The sequence below is a fragment of the Grampus griseus genome, assembly GCF_964374135.1.
Source record: "Grampus griseus genome assembly, chromosome: 11".
Classification (NCBI taxonomy): domain Eukaryota; kingdom Metazoa; phylum Chordata; class Mammalia; order Artiodactyla; family Delphinidae; genus Grampus; species Grampus griseus.
In genome coordinates, this window is record NC_139005.1 from 45,439,857 (window position 1) to 45,453,453 (window position 13,597).

The 13,597-nt window shown below is 56.4% G+C and overlaps 3 protein-coding genes across 6 annotated transcripts; 1 reads left to right on the forward strand and 2 right to left on the reverse strand.

Annotated features, from left to right (window-relative positions):
* Positions 1–3: 3 nt before the first annotated feature.
* On the reverse strand, positions 4–783 carry DDIT3 (DNA damage inducible transcript 3; the record flags this gene model as incomplete). Its single annotated transcript, XM_082665820.1, has 2 exons — positions 4–555; positions 646–783. 2 exons carry the CDS (start codon positions 781–783, stop codon positions 187–189), a joined length of 507 nt encoding a protein of 168 aa, XP_082521946.1. The 3' UTR covers positions 4–186.
* A 772-nt stretch (positions 784–1,555) lies between these two features.
* On the reverse strand, positions 1,556–4,214 carry LOC309829707 (DDIT3 upstream open reading frame protein; the record flags this gene model as incomplete). The annotated part of the gene is made up of 2 exons (XM_082665821.1): positions 1,556–1,597; positions 4,152–4,214. The coding sequence occupies 2 exons, from the start codon at positions 4,212–4,214 to the stop codon at positions 1,556–1,558; spliced, it is 105 nt and encodes a 34-aa protein (XP_082521947.1).
* Positions 4,215–4,459: 245 nt separating this feature from the next.
* MBD6 (methyl-CpG binding domain protein 6) lies at positions 4,460–13,586 on the forward strand. Of its 4 annotated transcripts, none has more exons than XM_082666322.1 (15): positions 4,460–4,477; positions 7,558–7,621; positions 7,800–7,936; positions 8,230–8,332; positions 8,462–8,624; positions 8,854–9,909; positions 10,084–10,745; positions 11,025–11,178; positions 11,362–11,531; positions 11,662–12,075; positions 12,167–12,234; positions 12,458–12,521; positions 12,667–12,836; positions 13,097–13,160; positions 13,420–13,586. In XM_082666322.1, the coding sequence occupies exons 3-13, from the start codon at positions 7,824–7,826 to the stop codon at positions 12,739–12,741; spliced, it is 3,042 nt and encodes a 1,013-aa protein (XP_082522448.1). In that variant the 5' UTR covers positions 4,460–4,477; positions 7,558–7,621; positions 7,800–7,823; the 3' UTR covers positions 12,742–12,836; positions 13,097–13,160; positions 13,420–13,586. The 4 variants fall into 4 exon arrangements, with proteins under 4 accessions (XP_082522448.1, XP_082522446.1, XP_082522449.1 ...); XM_082666320.1 differs by lacking the exon at positions 4,460–4,477 and adding an exon at positions 6,408–6,522; XM_082666323.1 differs by lacking the exon at positions 4,460–4,477 and adding an exon at positions 6,408–6,522 and having other exon boundaries at positions 12,182–12,234.
* The last annotated feature ends 11 nt before the right edge of the window (positions 13,587–13,597 follow it).

Genomic DNA, 13,597 nt, shown 5'->3' on the forward strand with positions numbered 1-13,597 from the left:
AATAAATAAATGTACAATCTCTACATACATGCCGAGACCCTCTCCTGTCATCTACCCTAAGTTTTCCCCCTACTGAATAGATGGGGGTGGGAGGGGTCCATCGTTGGCACTGGTGAGAAGGTGGTCAGTAGATACTTCCAGGAAGGGTCGGAAGTGGCCCGAGGGGGAAGTGCTGGTCCCAGCCGTTCATGCTTGGTGCACATTAACCATCCGGTCAATCAGGGCTTGGCGAGTCGCCTCCACTTCCCTGGTCAGGCGCTCGATTTCCTGCTTGAGCCGTTCGTTCTCTTCAGCTAGCTGTGCCACTTTTCTTTCGTTCTCTTGTTCTTTCTCCTTCATGCGTTGCTTTCCAGCCCGTGCCGGGGACTGGCCACTGTGTTTCCGTTTCCTGGGTCTTTCTTGGTCTTCCTCTTCTTCCTCCTGAGCCGGGGAGCTCTGACTGGAATCCGGAGAGCTGGGGCTCTGGGAGGTGCGCGTGACCGCTGCTCGTCCTGGCTCCTCGGTCAGCCAAGCCAGGGAGGCGGGGTCAAGAGTGGTGAAGGTTTTTGGTTCTTCCTTCAAAGGAATGAGGAAAGGCAAAGTAGGTGTTAATTAGCTGAGAAGAGACGGGCAGCCCCTGACCAGCGTTAGGCCTAGCATTCTTACCTCCTCGTTTCCAGGGGGTGAGACATAGGTACCGCCATTTTCATCTGAGGACAGCACCTCCTGCAAGTCCTCATACCAGGCTTCCAGCTCCCAGCTGGACAGTGTCCCGAAGGAGAAAGGCAGTGACTCAGCTGCCATCTCTGTGGCTGGATCAGGCTCTGGGAAAGGACATAGTCAGGATAGTGGGTGGGGGAAGAAGCTCCACAAAGCCGTCAGTCTACGGGTTGGCACACTGGCCTGCTGCCTGTCTGTTTTGGTAGATAAAAGTTTATTGGAACACAGCCACATCCATTTATTTACATATTGTTTACGGCTGCTTTCATGAGACAACAGCAGAGATGCATAGTTGTTACAGAGACTATTCTGTGTGGCCCTCAACGTCTAAAGTACTTACTGTCTGACCCTTTAAAATTTACCAACCCCTGATCTAGAATGATATTCCGTCTTTGCTTTTGCCCAGCACATGAAGAAGCAAGTGCCTGGATGTGCATTCTTATGGGTTCCTGGTAAAAGTCTTCGGCCCCCCTTGGGGAACTCCACTGGTTGTGTCCAGGGGCGGTCACCAGACCATCTGTGCTCCTTTCTCCTCCTGTGTGGGGAGCTTGGGCAAACAGTCCTTGGGTCAGTCTAACCTTGGTGGGGACGGAGGTGTGGTGAGACCTCACCTGACTGCTCACTCAGGGCCAGCTTTCAATTAGGACATGCTCTAAGAATAGTGATTTGGTCACCTTGTTAGGGGCAGGTCAGGAGGATGGATGTGGCCTAACAGCAAAAGCCTGCTCAGATTCAAACCGTCCTCTCCCACCTTCTCTAGGTGTTTTCATAATTTCTTAGGGCCCCAGTAAAGGGGGCCTAAGCAGCAATTCTTAGGAGCTGGTTTTGGGAAAGGGTTGGTTAAGTTTACCTGCTTTCAGGTGTGGTGATGTATGAAGATACACTTCCTTCTGGAACACTGTGGGGATCAAAGATAAATGTTAGCCATTTCTGGAAGGGGGGAGACAGGCAGGTTCTTTTATCTCCAGCTTCCTACTGCTCCTTCCTTACTTCTTGTCTTATAGAGTATAGTTAGTTATTGGTCCCTGTAGCCATTTCTAAGGACAGAGAAGAGCCTGACTTCCTTTATTTTTAGTTGCTGACATTTGTAGTCCTGATTACATAATAACAAAATCCTGGCCAACTCAGCTTTCTCTAAATTTAAGGCAGTCCTCAAATCTGCCAGGGTAAGGACTGGACTACAGGGAAGGGAAAAAGTCAAGTGGCATTTTCCTAATTCCATTCCCACACTGACATCCTCCAAATGTGTATTTCCAGTCTAGACCTCTCCTGGGACCTCCAGCTCTAACTGCTTACTTGCCATTCTCTTTTTGGATATCTAATATGCATCACAGACTGAACGTGTCCAAAGACCAACTCCTGCTAATCTTCTCCTTCCAAGGTCTTTCCCATCTCGGTATACAGCAACTTTAGCTTGAGCCAAAAACCTTGGTATCATCCTTGATTCCTCTCCTCTCACACCCCACAATCCAATCCAAACCACCAGCAAAACTTCTTGAGTCATTCTTCAAAACCCCAGAATCTAAACACGTCTCACCAATTCCACTGTTTGCAATCTAGATCAAGTTACTATCATCTCTCGGGTGACTGCAGAAACCTCTTGACTGCAGGTCTCCCAGTTTCTGCTTCTGCAACCCCTCCCAGAGTCTATTCACAACAGCCCCCAAAGTGAGTCTTTTAAAACTTAAGTCAAGGGCTTCCCTGGTGGCGCAGTGGTTGAGAGTCTGCCCGCCGATGCAGGGGACACGGGTTCGTGCCCTGGTCTGGGAAGATCCCACGTGCCGCGGAGCGGCTGGGCCCGTGAGCCATGGCCGCTGAGCCTGCGCGTCCGGAGCCTGTGCTCCGCAACAGGAGAGGCCACAACAGTGAGAGGCCGCAAAAAAAAAAAAAAAAAAAAAAAAAACTTAAGTCAGGCTGTGTCATTCCTCTATTCAAAACCTTCTCATTTCACACATATTAAAAGCTAAATTCCTTAAAATGGCTTAGAAGGCCCTCCACAATCTGCTCTTTCCTTGCTCTGTTTTTCTCATTGACCACCCTCCGTCTTGCTCACTCTAGTCCAGCCAACTGGCCTCCTGTTCCCTAAAGATACTATGCATGCTCCCACCTTAGGACCTCTGCTCTTGCTATTCCTTCTCCTGGAAAGCTCTTCCTTCCACATACCACATGGCTTACTGCCTTGCCTATTTTTAGGTCTTTCATTTAAATATCACCTCAGTGGGGGAATCCCTGACCACCCAGTGTAAACTGTAACCTCCACTCAGCATTCTCTACCCTTCCATGCTTTAGTTTTTTTCTACGGCACATGTTTGCTTACTGTATGCCTCTTCCCACTGAAATGTAAGCTCTGTGAGAGGAGAGATTTTTTTCTCTCTTGTTTACGGATAAATGCTGGGTCCCAAACTTAACCAGCATAGTAGGTGCTGATTAAGTATTTGTTAGGAATCAATGGATAAATGTCCCCAATCTCTCATAGGGAAAGGAGGACGAAGTCCAGAGGCAGAGCAGCAGCTGCCTATCCCTGGGGACTGTAGATGCAATATCGTCCTCAGTGCTTCTGTACAGGGCTGTCCTCCCTGGAGAACCCTCCTTGCTTTCCAGTGTGTGTGACATAGCTTTCATCATCAGTGGAGCCCCGGGCCAGAGGGCTGCAGAGCCAAGCAGGGGGCTGACCTGATGCAATGGTTACACAGAGATTAGCTGGAGACAGGACAAGGGGAAAGAGGCAAGGACCAATCCCAGGGGAAGGACAATCCACTGGGGAGACCTCCAAATGGCTTCCTACACTTAAAAGATCCAGGATGCTCTCTTCTGCAGAGGGCTTAGGGACCTCTGGGGAAAAGGAAAACTCATCTCTGCTCCCCGTCCATCGACATCCCTCTTCCCAAAGGCTTGTGTCGGTCTCTTTTAAGATTCTCTCCTCTGCAAGGGTGCAGAAAGAATGTCCTGTGGAGGGTCCAGAAGCCCCATCTACTGACGTGGCTATGCTGGCCCTGAGACGCTGCGGCTAAGACAGGATTGGGGGTGGGGGTGGGGGAGGACGCTAGTGGCAAAGTGGCGGCAGCGGCCTGAACCACTGTCAACCAGCCTTCTCGGCGCGGGGATGTGTCCTGTTGCCCCGCCTCCCACCCGGCAGGCCTAACGAGGAGGCCTGGGGTCTGCAACGGGAGAGAAAAAATCTTCCTAGGGCAGCTGGGGCCCCTTCCCTGAACAGCACAGAGTAAGGCCTATGCTCCGGGCAGTGGTGGGATGCTGCTGTCGTGCGAAGGAAGAGGAGTCTGTAAGCACTACTGCTGAATGAAGGCTTCTCATCCCTCCCCCGGACGGTCACTTCACTTCATTGCGGAGGGTGTGGGACCACATCCTTAAGAGCGGATGCCCTAACTTTAAGGTGACAACTGGTGTTCACGACGATGGGAGGGTAAAAGGTAGATGGGGGAATCAGTACTCGCCTCTCTCCTCAGGTTCCGGCTCTGATTTTGGCTCTGTCGCTGCCACCCGCTCATCTTCAACATGATACACTCTATGCCTTAGACTCAAGCCTCTGACCCGGATAGCGCGGAGCTGAGATCTTTTAATAGGGCCTTGCCCTCCTCTCCGGAGGCGGATCCAGAAGCCTACCAATCATAAAGCGGCACGCCGGCATTGGCCCCGCCTCATACCTTACATCCGCCACTCAGGAGCCCCAAGGCACCGCCCCCATCGCTCCCTCCCGCTTGGGGGTCGACTTAGTGTTGGACCCGGAAGTGGCTTTGGGTCACGAGGCTTCGCGGAGGAGGTGAGTCATGCGCGCGCGCGGAGGGGAGAGCTGGCGGGGGAGGGGAGGAAAGGGGGGCGGGGATGATGCAATGTTTGGCAACCGGTGTCTGCGCGCGCACGCGCAGGGCACTACAAGGGTGGTGGGAGGTGCGGGGGGGTGGGGGAGAGGAAAGAGGGCGGGGCGCCAGCTCGCGGCACCCAACGGCCCCAACAGCGCTCAACCGTGGTTGCCCCTAGGCTGCGGTGTGAAGCCTTACTGCGGCTAGTCTCCCTCAAGAGCTCTTGTTCTGCCCACCTGACTTGAGCCCCAGTTTTACCTCCTCCACAAGAGACTCCCATTTTCTTTGCCCCTCATCCCCTCCCAGCAATGGACACAAGGTCTTTTAAACCTCCGTCCTTTGAAAATTTGCATCCAACCACCAGGGTTGTTTGCATCTTCTTGAGTCTTCCTAAAGGGGTCCTCTCTTTTAGCTCCCTGGCTCCCTCAGAAGAGGCCAAGTAACTTGAATCCCCTTGGTAGTCATTTTCAGCTCCTCCTCGCTGAAGAGCACCCTTAAACTCTTATCTTTATAAAGTTTTTGATGAGCCCTTGGCATGCCAGAATTCATGTTCTTTGCCGGGTGGCCCCGATTCCCACTCTTTCCCTTATCACCTTCCCCCGTGGTGCTCTGGTGCCCTTCACCAAAGATCAGGCCCGCCCTTTTCAGTGTACCAGACCTGCAAGTCCTTTGACTCCCTGCTGTGAGGAGCGGGGCATAGGCCTCCTGCTTTCTAGGTGTTTGGGCTACAGTAGGGCTGTGTTGCCTGGAACACTGCGTGCACGTGAGCGCACGACTGCCTTGGACTAGGTTGTCAGGAGCCCAGATTCTAGCCTCAGCGGTCCCTCACTTGCCCAGGGATCCCAGGCCTGCCTGCCACCTAATCTCCCCGTGCTTCACCGTTCTTGTTAGTAAATAAAAGATAACGAGTTATGGAAGTAAAATGAGAGAATTATGAACTTGGAGGCAGCTTGAACAAAAGTGAAAAGCACCGTGGAAAATGCAAAGTATTTTTCTAGTGCCATTAGGGAGAAAACAGAGGCCATATGGTGGCCTGTTACATATCCTGTCATACCCTCATGGGGGCAGCCGGAGTTTGTCCTAAGTAGAAACTGTCAACAAGGCTGGTTGTGGCTGGGTGGCAGCTTCAGGCGGTGGTGTGACGGTGACAGGTCTTTGGCCAGGCCTGCACCATTGCTCCAGAGCTCCATTTCTCCTTCTGTAAATGGGGGTGGGGGTGGGTTGGAGCAGATGGTCTCTCCTGGCCCGAAGACATGACCAGGTTGTCAGTGACAGGCAGAGGTCATGTGACTTGACAGGCCGGGGTCGTGTTGTGACTTGTTGACCTGGGGAGGCGGGTCAAGTCCCAGCACACTACCCGGGAAGCCTTTGGGGGCGGGGCAGGGCAAGTCGCGACTTTCATCTTTTGGGGCCGGTTCCTCCCGGACCTGGCATTCCTGGCTACCCCAACAGATTGTGGCTTCGGAAGGGGCCCCTCCCGGGGGAAGGCTGGGATTGGCCACCAGTGGCCTGGGAAGAGGCTCGGATCCTTCCGCTGAGGCCGGGGGGGGGGCGCGGGGGGGTGGGGCCCGCGTGGGGTGTTTGTTCTCTTGGGGATTAATGGGGGGTTGTGGGGGAGGGGTAGGCGCGCTCCCGCATGCGCACTGCGGCCCCTCCAGTTGGCTCGTCCTTGTCCGCTGGGCGGGGGCCCGGCCCCGCCCCTCTCCCGTCCGGGCAGCGGCGGCGGCAGCGGCGGCTGCGGCGGTGGCGGCGGCAGCGACGGCGGCGGCGGTAGCAGCCTGCGCGGTGCCTTCTGGGAACGGAATCCCCAGGGCTGCCCCTGGCCCCCATGGCGCATGCGCGGGAGGCCGCTCGGTGATCCGCGGCGGCGGCAGCGGCGCTTCCTGCTAGGACCGGCCGGGGCCGTACCGGAGGCTCGGGCTCCACCGACCCTCCTCCCACTCCCTCCCACTCACCCTCTGGGCCGCGACTGCGCAGGGCGGGGCCGGCCGAACCATGGGCCGCGGTGAGTGCAGGGCCCGGCCCCCCCACCCCGCCCCTCCCCCTCCCCCTCCCTTCCCCTCCCCTCCCCTCCTCTCCCCTCCCCTCCCGTCCCTACCCTCTGCCCCCTCCGCGTCCTCTCGGCCCCTTTCCCTGGCCCCATCCCCATTCCCCCGCCCTCACCTGCCCCCACCGTTTTTCCCTCTCACTGCTTGACTTTTGCCTTCTTCACCTCCTTCCCCTCAGTGCTTCGCCCACCCTCCGCCCGCCCTCTCCCCAAGTTCCTTCCTACTTCGTGCGCCTTCCCCTCCTCCCCAAGCCGAGGGAAGCAGGCTGGGTGACAGGCGCCTTGTTATGAGAGGGAAAGTTTAGAAGCCGCCAGTGTGGGGTGGGAGCGATGGTAAGGTTGGAGAGGATACTTGCAGGTTTGGGGGGCGTCCCCATGTACATCAGAGGAGAATTCTTCTTGGAGGTAATTTGAAGCCAGTGGGACAGGAGGTGCTGAATCCCCTTGCCTTAGGCTTGGGGGAAAATTGGGAGTTTCTGAGAATCGTGGGAGAAGACCCAAATGAACTAGATCAGTGATTGTCTAGTGGAGCCAGGCATGGGGGGAGTTATGCTGGTACCACCCCAGCGGGCAGTTGGGCAATTGCCTGGTGACCTGTGGGGCAATCTACTTTTTATATGATCTTCCTGAGGGGGAGGGAACAGCAGGGGCCAGACTCTCTGGGAAACTTCCTAGTGGCCTGGTATTATAGGAATTAGCCCACACTCTTGGCTGAAGGTTTCTCTCCTTGGTGGGACAAAGGGGCCTTACCCTTTATATGCCTAGGGATTGGGCTGTGATTCCTTGGTCCCTGGAAGCTGAGGCTTTGACCCTCTGGTCCCTAGGGACTGGACATGGAAAGGATGGTTGTGGACTCAGCCAGCAGATCCCTGAGATCTTTATGGGTACTTACCTCATATTATTAAGGATCTTTCCCTTGTGAGTTTCCTGGGCTGTGGTACTTTCCTAGCTTGGGCAGATTCCTGACGGTCCCTCCTCTCTCCTGTGTTGCAGGTGTGGGCTAAGCCGGCGGCCCCGGCTTTAGACTGGACCCCACAATGTTTGCAGAGATGTTCAGGTAGCCATGGTGGGATGGCAGAGGGTTCCCCCTCATTCTCTCTCCCAGCTCTCCGAGGGTTTCCCCTTGCCTCCGAGTCCTCTTGAGTCTCCCCACACCTTTGCTTTTCTTAAGTGCTCCCTCAGGTACCCAGCCCAGTTTAATCCTCCTAATGCCACATGGATGTCTGTGTTATCAGGCACGTGGGAGCTGATTACACACAATGAATGGGGGCAATGAGAGCAGTGGAGCAGACAGAGCTGGGGGCCCTGTGGCCACATCTGTCCCCATCGGCTGGCAGCGCTGTGTTCGAGAGGGTGCTGTGCTCTATATCAGGTATGACTCCCCAAAATTCCCCAGTTTCTATCCCCAGGCCCTTCAATTGCCTGAGTTTTCTCCCATCCCTCCTCTCAAAGCCCAGATTGCTGGTGCCCTGTTCCTCTTCTCTGTTCCTCCTCCTTCCTCAGCCTTTTTGCTCTCTTTGTCTCTGGCCCTTTGCATTTCTTCTCTCTGTCTCTTCCTTACTCTGCCCTTCCTAGGAAGGTCTTTGACTAATGAACTGTTCTTTAAGAGTCTCTCCCAATTCAGTGTCAACTAATCCCATACTCTCTGACCCTGTCCTCTCCCAGCCCAAGTGGCACAGAGCTGTCTTCCTTGGAGCAAACCCGGAGCTACCTCCTCAGCGATGGGACCTGCAAGTGCGGTCTGGAGTGTCCACTCAATGTCCCCAAGGTCAGAGTGGTGAGGGGAGCCAGAGAGTATAGGGATGAGCCGAGAGACTTAATGCAAATCGCTGACTGTGGTAGCTCTTCTCACAGATTCTGTTCCCTCAGGGTCCCTGTCCATGCTTCCACCTTGCAGGTTTTCAACTTTGACCCTTTGGCCCCGGTGACCCCGGGTGGGGCTGGGGTGGGGCCAGCATCAGAGGAGGACATGACCAAGCTGTGCAACCACCGGCGGAAAGCCGTTGCCATGGCAACTCTGTACCGCAGCATGGAGACCACCTGCTCACACTCTTCTCCTGGTGAATCTTTTCCACTTTACAGAGACTGAGGAAAACTTAAGGGCCTGGAAGAGGGATGGTGGGAAGAGCTTTGTGAGAGGGAAGCAAGGAGAAGGGTGGAGTGGGGAGCTGCTTGGTGAGAGGAGGGTACAGGGAAGCTGGGAATTTATGGGAGAAGGGATGGAGAAGACAAAAGAAAGTTCTTGGAAGGGGAGCCACAAGTTGATCCTTTGTTTCTCATTTATTGCAGGAGAGGGAGCGAGCCCCCAAATGTTCCACACTGTGTCCCCAGGGCCTCCCTCTGCCCGCCCTCCCTGTCGAGTTCCTCCTACAACTCCGCTTAATGGGGCTCCTGGCTCCCTTCCCCCAGAACCACCTTCAGTTCCACAGGCTTTCCCCCCTCTAGCGGGCCCTGGGGGGCTCTTCCCACAGCCAAGGCTTCCCGACCCAGTCCCCTCTGGAGGCAGCAGCAGCCCTTGTTTCCTGCCAAGGGGCAATGCCCCCTCTCCAGCTCCACCTCCTCCACCTGCTATCAGCCTCAATGCCCCCTCATATAGCTGGGGAGCTGCTCTCCGATCCAGCCTGGTGCCCCCTGACTTGGGCTCTCCTCCAGCTCCCCATGCCTCCTCCTCACCACCTTCTGACCCTCCTCTCTTCCACTGTAGTGATGCCTTAACACCCCCTCCCCTGCCCCCAAGCAATAATCTCCCTGGTCCCCCTGGCCCCCCTGGTCCTGCCACTCAGCCACCAGTGTCTTCAGCCACTATGCACCTGCCCCTGGTCCTGGGGCCCCTAGGAGGGGCCCCCACGGTGGAGGGGCCCGGGGCACCCCCCTTCCTTGCTAGCAGCCTACTCTCTGCAGCGGCCAAGGCACAGCACCCCCCTCTCCCCCCTCCCAGCACTTTACAGGGCCGAAGGCCCCGTGCCCAGGCGCCCTCAGCTTCCCACTCCTCATCATCACCCCGCCCCTCTCAGCGTCGTCCCCGCCGCCCCCCAACTGTACTGCGATTGCTAGAAGGGGGAGGTCCTCAAGCCCCTAGACGGAGCCGCCCTCGGGCCCCCGCTCCCGCCCCACAGCCTTTTCCTCTCCCTGAGCCCTCCCAACCGATTCTCCCTTCTGTGCTGTCCCTGCTGGGACTCCCCACCCCTGGCCCTCCCCACTCTGATGGAAGCTTTAACCTTTTGGGGTCAGACGCACACCTTCCTCCTCCCCCAACCCTCTCCTCAGGGAGCCCTCCCCAGCCCAGGCACCCCATCCCGCCCTCCCTGCCTGGGACCACCAGTGGCAGCCTCAGCAGTGTGCCAGGTATGTGAGTGTGATGGAGCCCTTCCTCCCTTCGGGTGGAGAGACAGCCAAGGCATTTACGGGGAATTGAGAGAGCTCTGTGGTGGTTTTCTGGGTTGGGGGCAGGGAGGTTGGATTCTTCGGACGCTGGGAGGAAGGACCTCCCTTGAGCTGAACCTCTCTTTTTCTTTGCAGGTGCCCCTGCCCCACCAGCTGCCTCCAAAGCCCCCCTAGTCCCTAGCCCTGTGCTTCAAAGCCCATCCGAAGCGCTCGGGATGGGATCGGGCCCAGCCTGCCCTCTGCCTCCCCTGGCTGGTGGGGAGGCTTTCCCGTTCCCCAGCCCCGAGCAGGGCCTGGCACTGAGTGGAGCCGGCTTCCCGGGGATGCTAGGGACCTTGCCTCTCCCTCTGGGTCTGGGGCAACCTCCGCCTTCTCCATTGCTCAGCCACAGTTTATTTGGCGTGCTGGCTGGGGGAGGGGGACAACCTCCCCCGGAGCCCCTGCTACCCCCACCAGGGGGACCTGGCCCTCCCCTAGCCCCAGGCGAGCCCGAAGGGCCTTCGCTTTTGGTGGCTTCCCTGCTTCCACCACCCCCCTCAGACCTTCTTCCACCCCCTTCCGCACCCCCTAGCAACCTCCTTGCCTCCTTCCTGCCCCTGTTGGCCCTGGGCCCCACAGCTGGGGATGGAGAGGGATCTGCAGAGGGAGCCGGGGGTCCGAGTGGGGAGACATTTTCAGGTTTGGGAGACCTGCCCCCCTTGCTGTTCCCCCCACTTTCAGCACCCCCCACCCTCATAGCTTTAAATTCTGCGCTGCTGGCTGCCAGCCTGGATCCCCCATCAGGGGCGCCCCCCCAGGTGAGGATGAGGATGAGTGGGTGGGACAGAACCAGAGGTAGAATCAGAGATAGGAGCCGGGAATCAAAGGCTTTCAGTTTCATGTCTGAGCTCTTCCTCAGGGTCTTTGGGGAGGGCTTAATTCTTGGCTGGGGGTAGGATGGCTGCAACAGCTGGGTCTGTATTTAATAAACATGGCCTACTTCATGTGAGGCTTCAGTGGGATTGTACATATGAAAGTACTCTAAACTTACTGAATACTTTACACATGTAAATGTAATAACTATTCTTTCTCCTTAGCCCTGTGTCCTGAGTGCCCCCCAACCTGGACCACCTACCTCCAGTGTCACCACGGCAACTACTGACCCGGGGGCCTCCTCTCTGGGCAAGGCCCCCTCCAACTCAGGGAGACCCCCCCAACTCCTTAGCCCTCTGCTGAGTGCCAGCCTGCTGGGTGAGTCTGAGGGAAGACTCTGGTGTGGGAGAGAAGAAAGGAAGCAGAAAAATTGAGAGTAGAGGCTGGATGAATTAGGGAAGAAAGTCTCTGACCACCGGGTAAAGGCTAAAAGAATAATAGGGTCTGCTCAGCCTAGCTGATTGGCCTAGGGAGACCCTTGACTTTACAATTCCTCAACAGGTGACCTGTCTTCGCTGACCAGCAGCCCTGGAACCCTCCCCAGTCTGCTGCAGCCTCCTGGCCCTCTTCTCTCTGGCCAGTTGGGGCTGCAGCTCCTCCCTGTGGGGGGAGCTCCTCCACCCCTCTCAGAGGCTTCTAGTCCCCTAGCCTGCCTGCTACAGAGTCTCCAGGTGAGGGTATGGGTGTGGGTGTGTTTGTTAGGGAGAGAAGTTTTTCCCAAACTGGAAGTATAGACATTTTGAGTTAACAGTAGCAGAGGGACTGCATTTGAGACTGACTGAGATTTTGTTTTGTCTGCAGATCCCTCCAGAGCAGCCAGAAGCCCCCTGTCTGCCCCCTGAGAGCCCCACCTCAGCCCTTGAACCGGAGCCTGCCCGGCCTCCCCTCAGTGCCTTAGCCCCACCCCACGGTTCTCCCGACCCCCCAGTCCCTGAGCTGCTCACTGGGAGGGGGTCAGGGAAACGGGGCCGGAGGGGAGGAGGGGGACTTAGGGGCATTAATGGTGAGGCCAGGCCAGGCCGGGGCCGAAAGCCTGGCAGCCGGCGGGAGCCTGGCCGACTGGCCCTCAAGTGGGGGGCACGTGGTGGCTTCAATGGACAAATGGAACGGTCCCCAAGAAGGACCCACCACTGGCAGCATAATGGGGAGCTGGCTGAAGGGGGTGCTGAGCCCAAGGATCCATCCCCTTCTGGGCCCCATTCTGAGGACCTTAAGGTGAATGCAGAGTGATGGTGGCCTGGGCACAAAGACTCTGAGGAAAGGTTGAGGCCAAGGCGCCTTCTCCTAACTTTTCCTACACACACAGTCTGTCTTTTCTCAGGTGCCCCCAGGGGTAGTCAGAAAGTCTCGTCGTGGCCGGAGGAGAAAATACAAGTGAGTGTTGGGCCCACCACAATACCAGCCTTTCCCCACATCTTCTTGGGTTTATAGAAATAGCTCAAGAGTGACTTGGCTTTCAAAAAGGCAGATACTTGTTTGAATATGAATAAGGATGTTACGCCTTTACTATCCAAACGTAGAAAGTTTCCCACCCAAACTCTGAAATTCACCTGGTGCTTGGGGAGGTGTTCCTGATCATCTGTGCCCCTTATTGCAGCCCTACCCGGAACAGCAACAGCTCCCGCCAAGACGTTACCTTGGACCCCAGCCCCACAACCCGCGTAAGTGTGCGTCCCTGTGTGGGTGGGTGCGAGTGCGTGTACGGGGTGAGGCAGGAGGAGAAGGTCAGTGGGAGTGGGGAGAAAATAAAGGACTTCCTGATACCTAGCTGTTTGATCACTTCTTTCAACTTCCCCTCTTGTATAGGCGGCTGTCCCTCTGCCTCCCCGGGCCCGCCCTGGCCGTCCTGCCAAAAACAAGAGGAGGAAACTGGCCCCATAGCAGCCATACCTGGAGCTGGATCTGACCCTGACTGGGGAGAGCTGAGTGCTGAGCCTTGGGAGCCCCTGCCAGCCACGTGCACCTGTGGACAGTGGGTGGGGGCACTACTCCCCACTCAGAGCACAAATGCAACCCCTTCCCCACAATCCCATCCTGAGCCATTGCAGGGGGTAGGGAGGTCACCCCCTCCCCCCCAAAGCCATGTCACTGAAAAGGCCTGGGGGGGGGTATATGGCCCTCTCCCCACCAGGCTAAGGGGAACACCCCTTTCCCCAGGTCTTTTATTTGTTTAAGTTATTTTTGCACAAATGACTCTTTTATATTTAATTCGACTTCATTGCCTCCCTTCTCGAAGCCAGCAGGCTCAGTTTACAAACCTGTGAGCTACTGTTGGCTGCTGCCCTCCTTCCCAGTGAAAGGTACAAAGCAATAAGCATCATGCACCCTCCCCTCACCCCTACAACACCCCTCTGCCTCTGGCTCAGGTTGCTCAAAGCACAGATCCCTTCTTACCCCTGTCCCCAGGTTTGAAACACATAGCCTCATTTCAAGGTGTAGCCAGCTTCCCTCTACTTTCCTCTGGGATATAAAAAGGGGGTAAGGGGGCAAAGAGAGCCGTCTGGGTCTCTCCTCCCATACACACTACACTGCCCCTTCTCCCCCCATCAAAACGCTCAGAGACGTTGTGATGATGCGACTGAGGATTATGCAACGTGGTCCAACCGGAGCGGCCAGCATGACCAGCTGTCCAGGGGCTGCCTCCTGCCTTTTCTTTTGTAAAGACAAGACCTTTGGGAGTTTTAATTCTGTTTTGTACTTGCCCTTTGGGGCCTCCACTGCTTTTCTATGGGAGACA

Excerpts from the sequence above, each read along its gene's own strand:
- MBD6 (XM_082666322.1), top strand. The coding sequence starts at position 7,824 with ATGAATGGGGGCAATGAGAGCAGTGGAGCAGACAGAGCTGGGGGCCCT. Across the intron at positions 11,179-11,361 it reads GCTGAGTGCCAGCCTGCTGG|GTGACCTGTCTTCGCTGACC; the intron begins GTGAGTCTGAGG and ends ATTCCTCAACAG. Across the intron at positions 12,522-12,666 it reads ACCCCAGCCCCACAACCCGC|GCGGCTGTCCCTCTGCCTCC; the intron begins GTAAGTGTGCGT and ends CCTCTTGTATAG.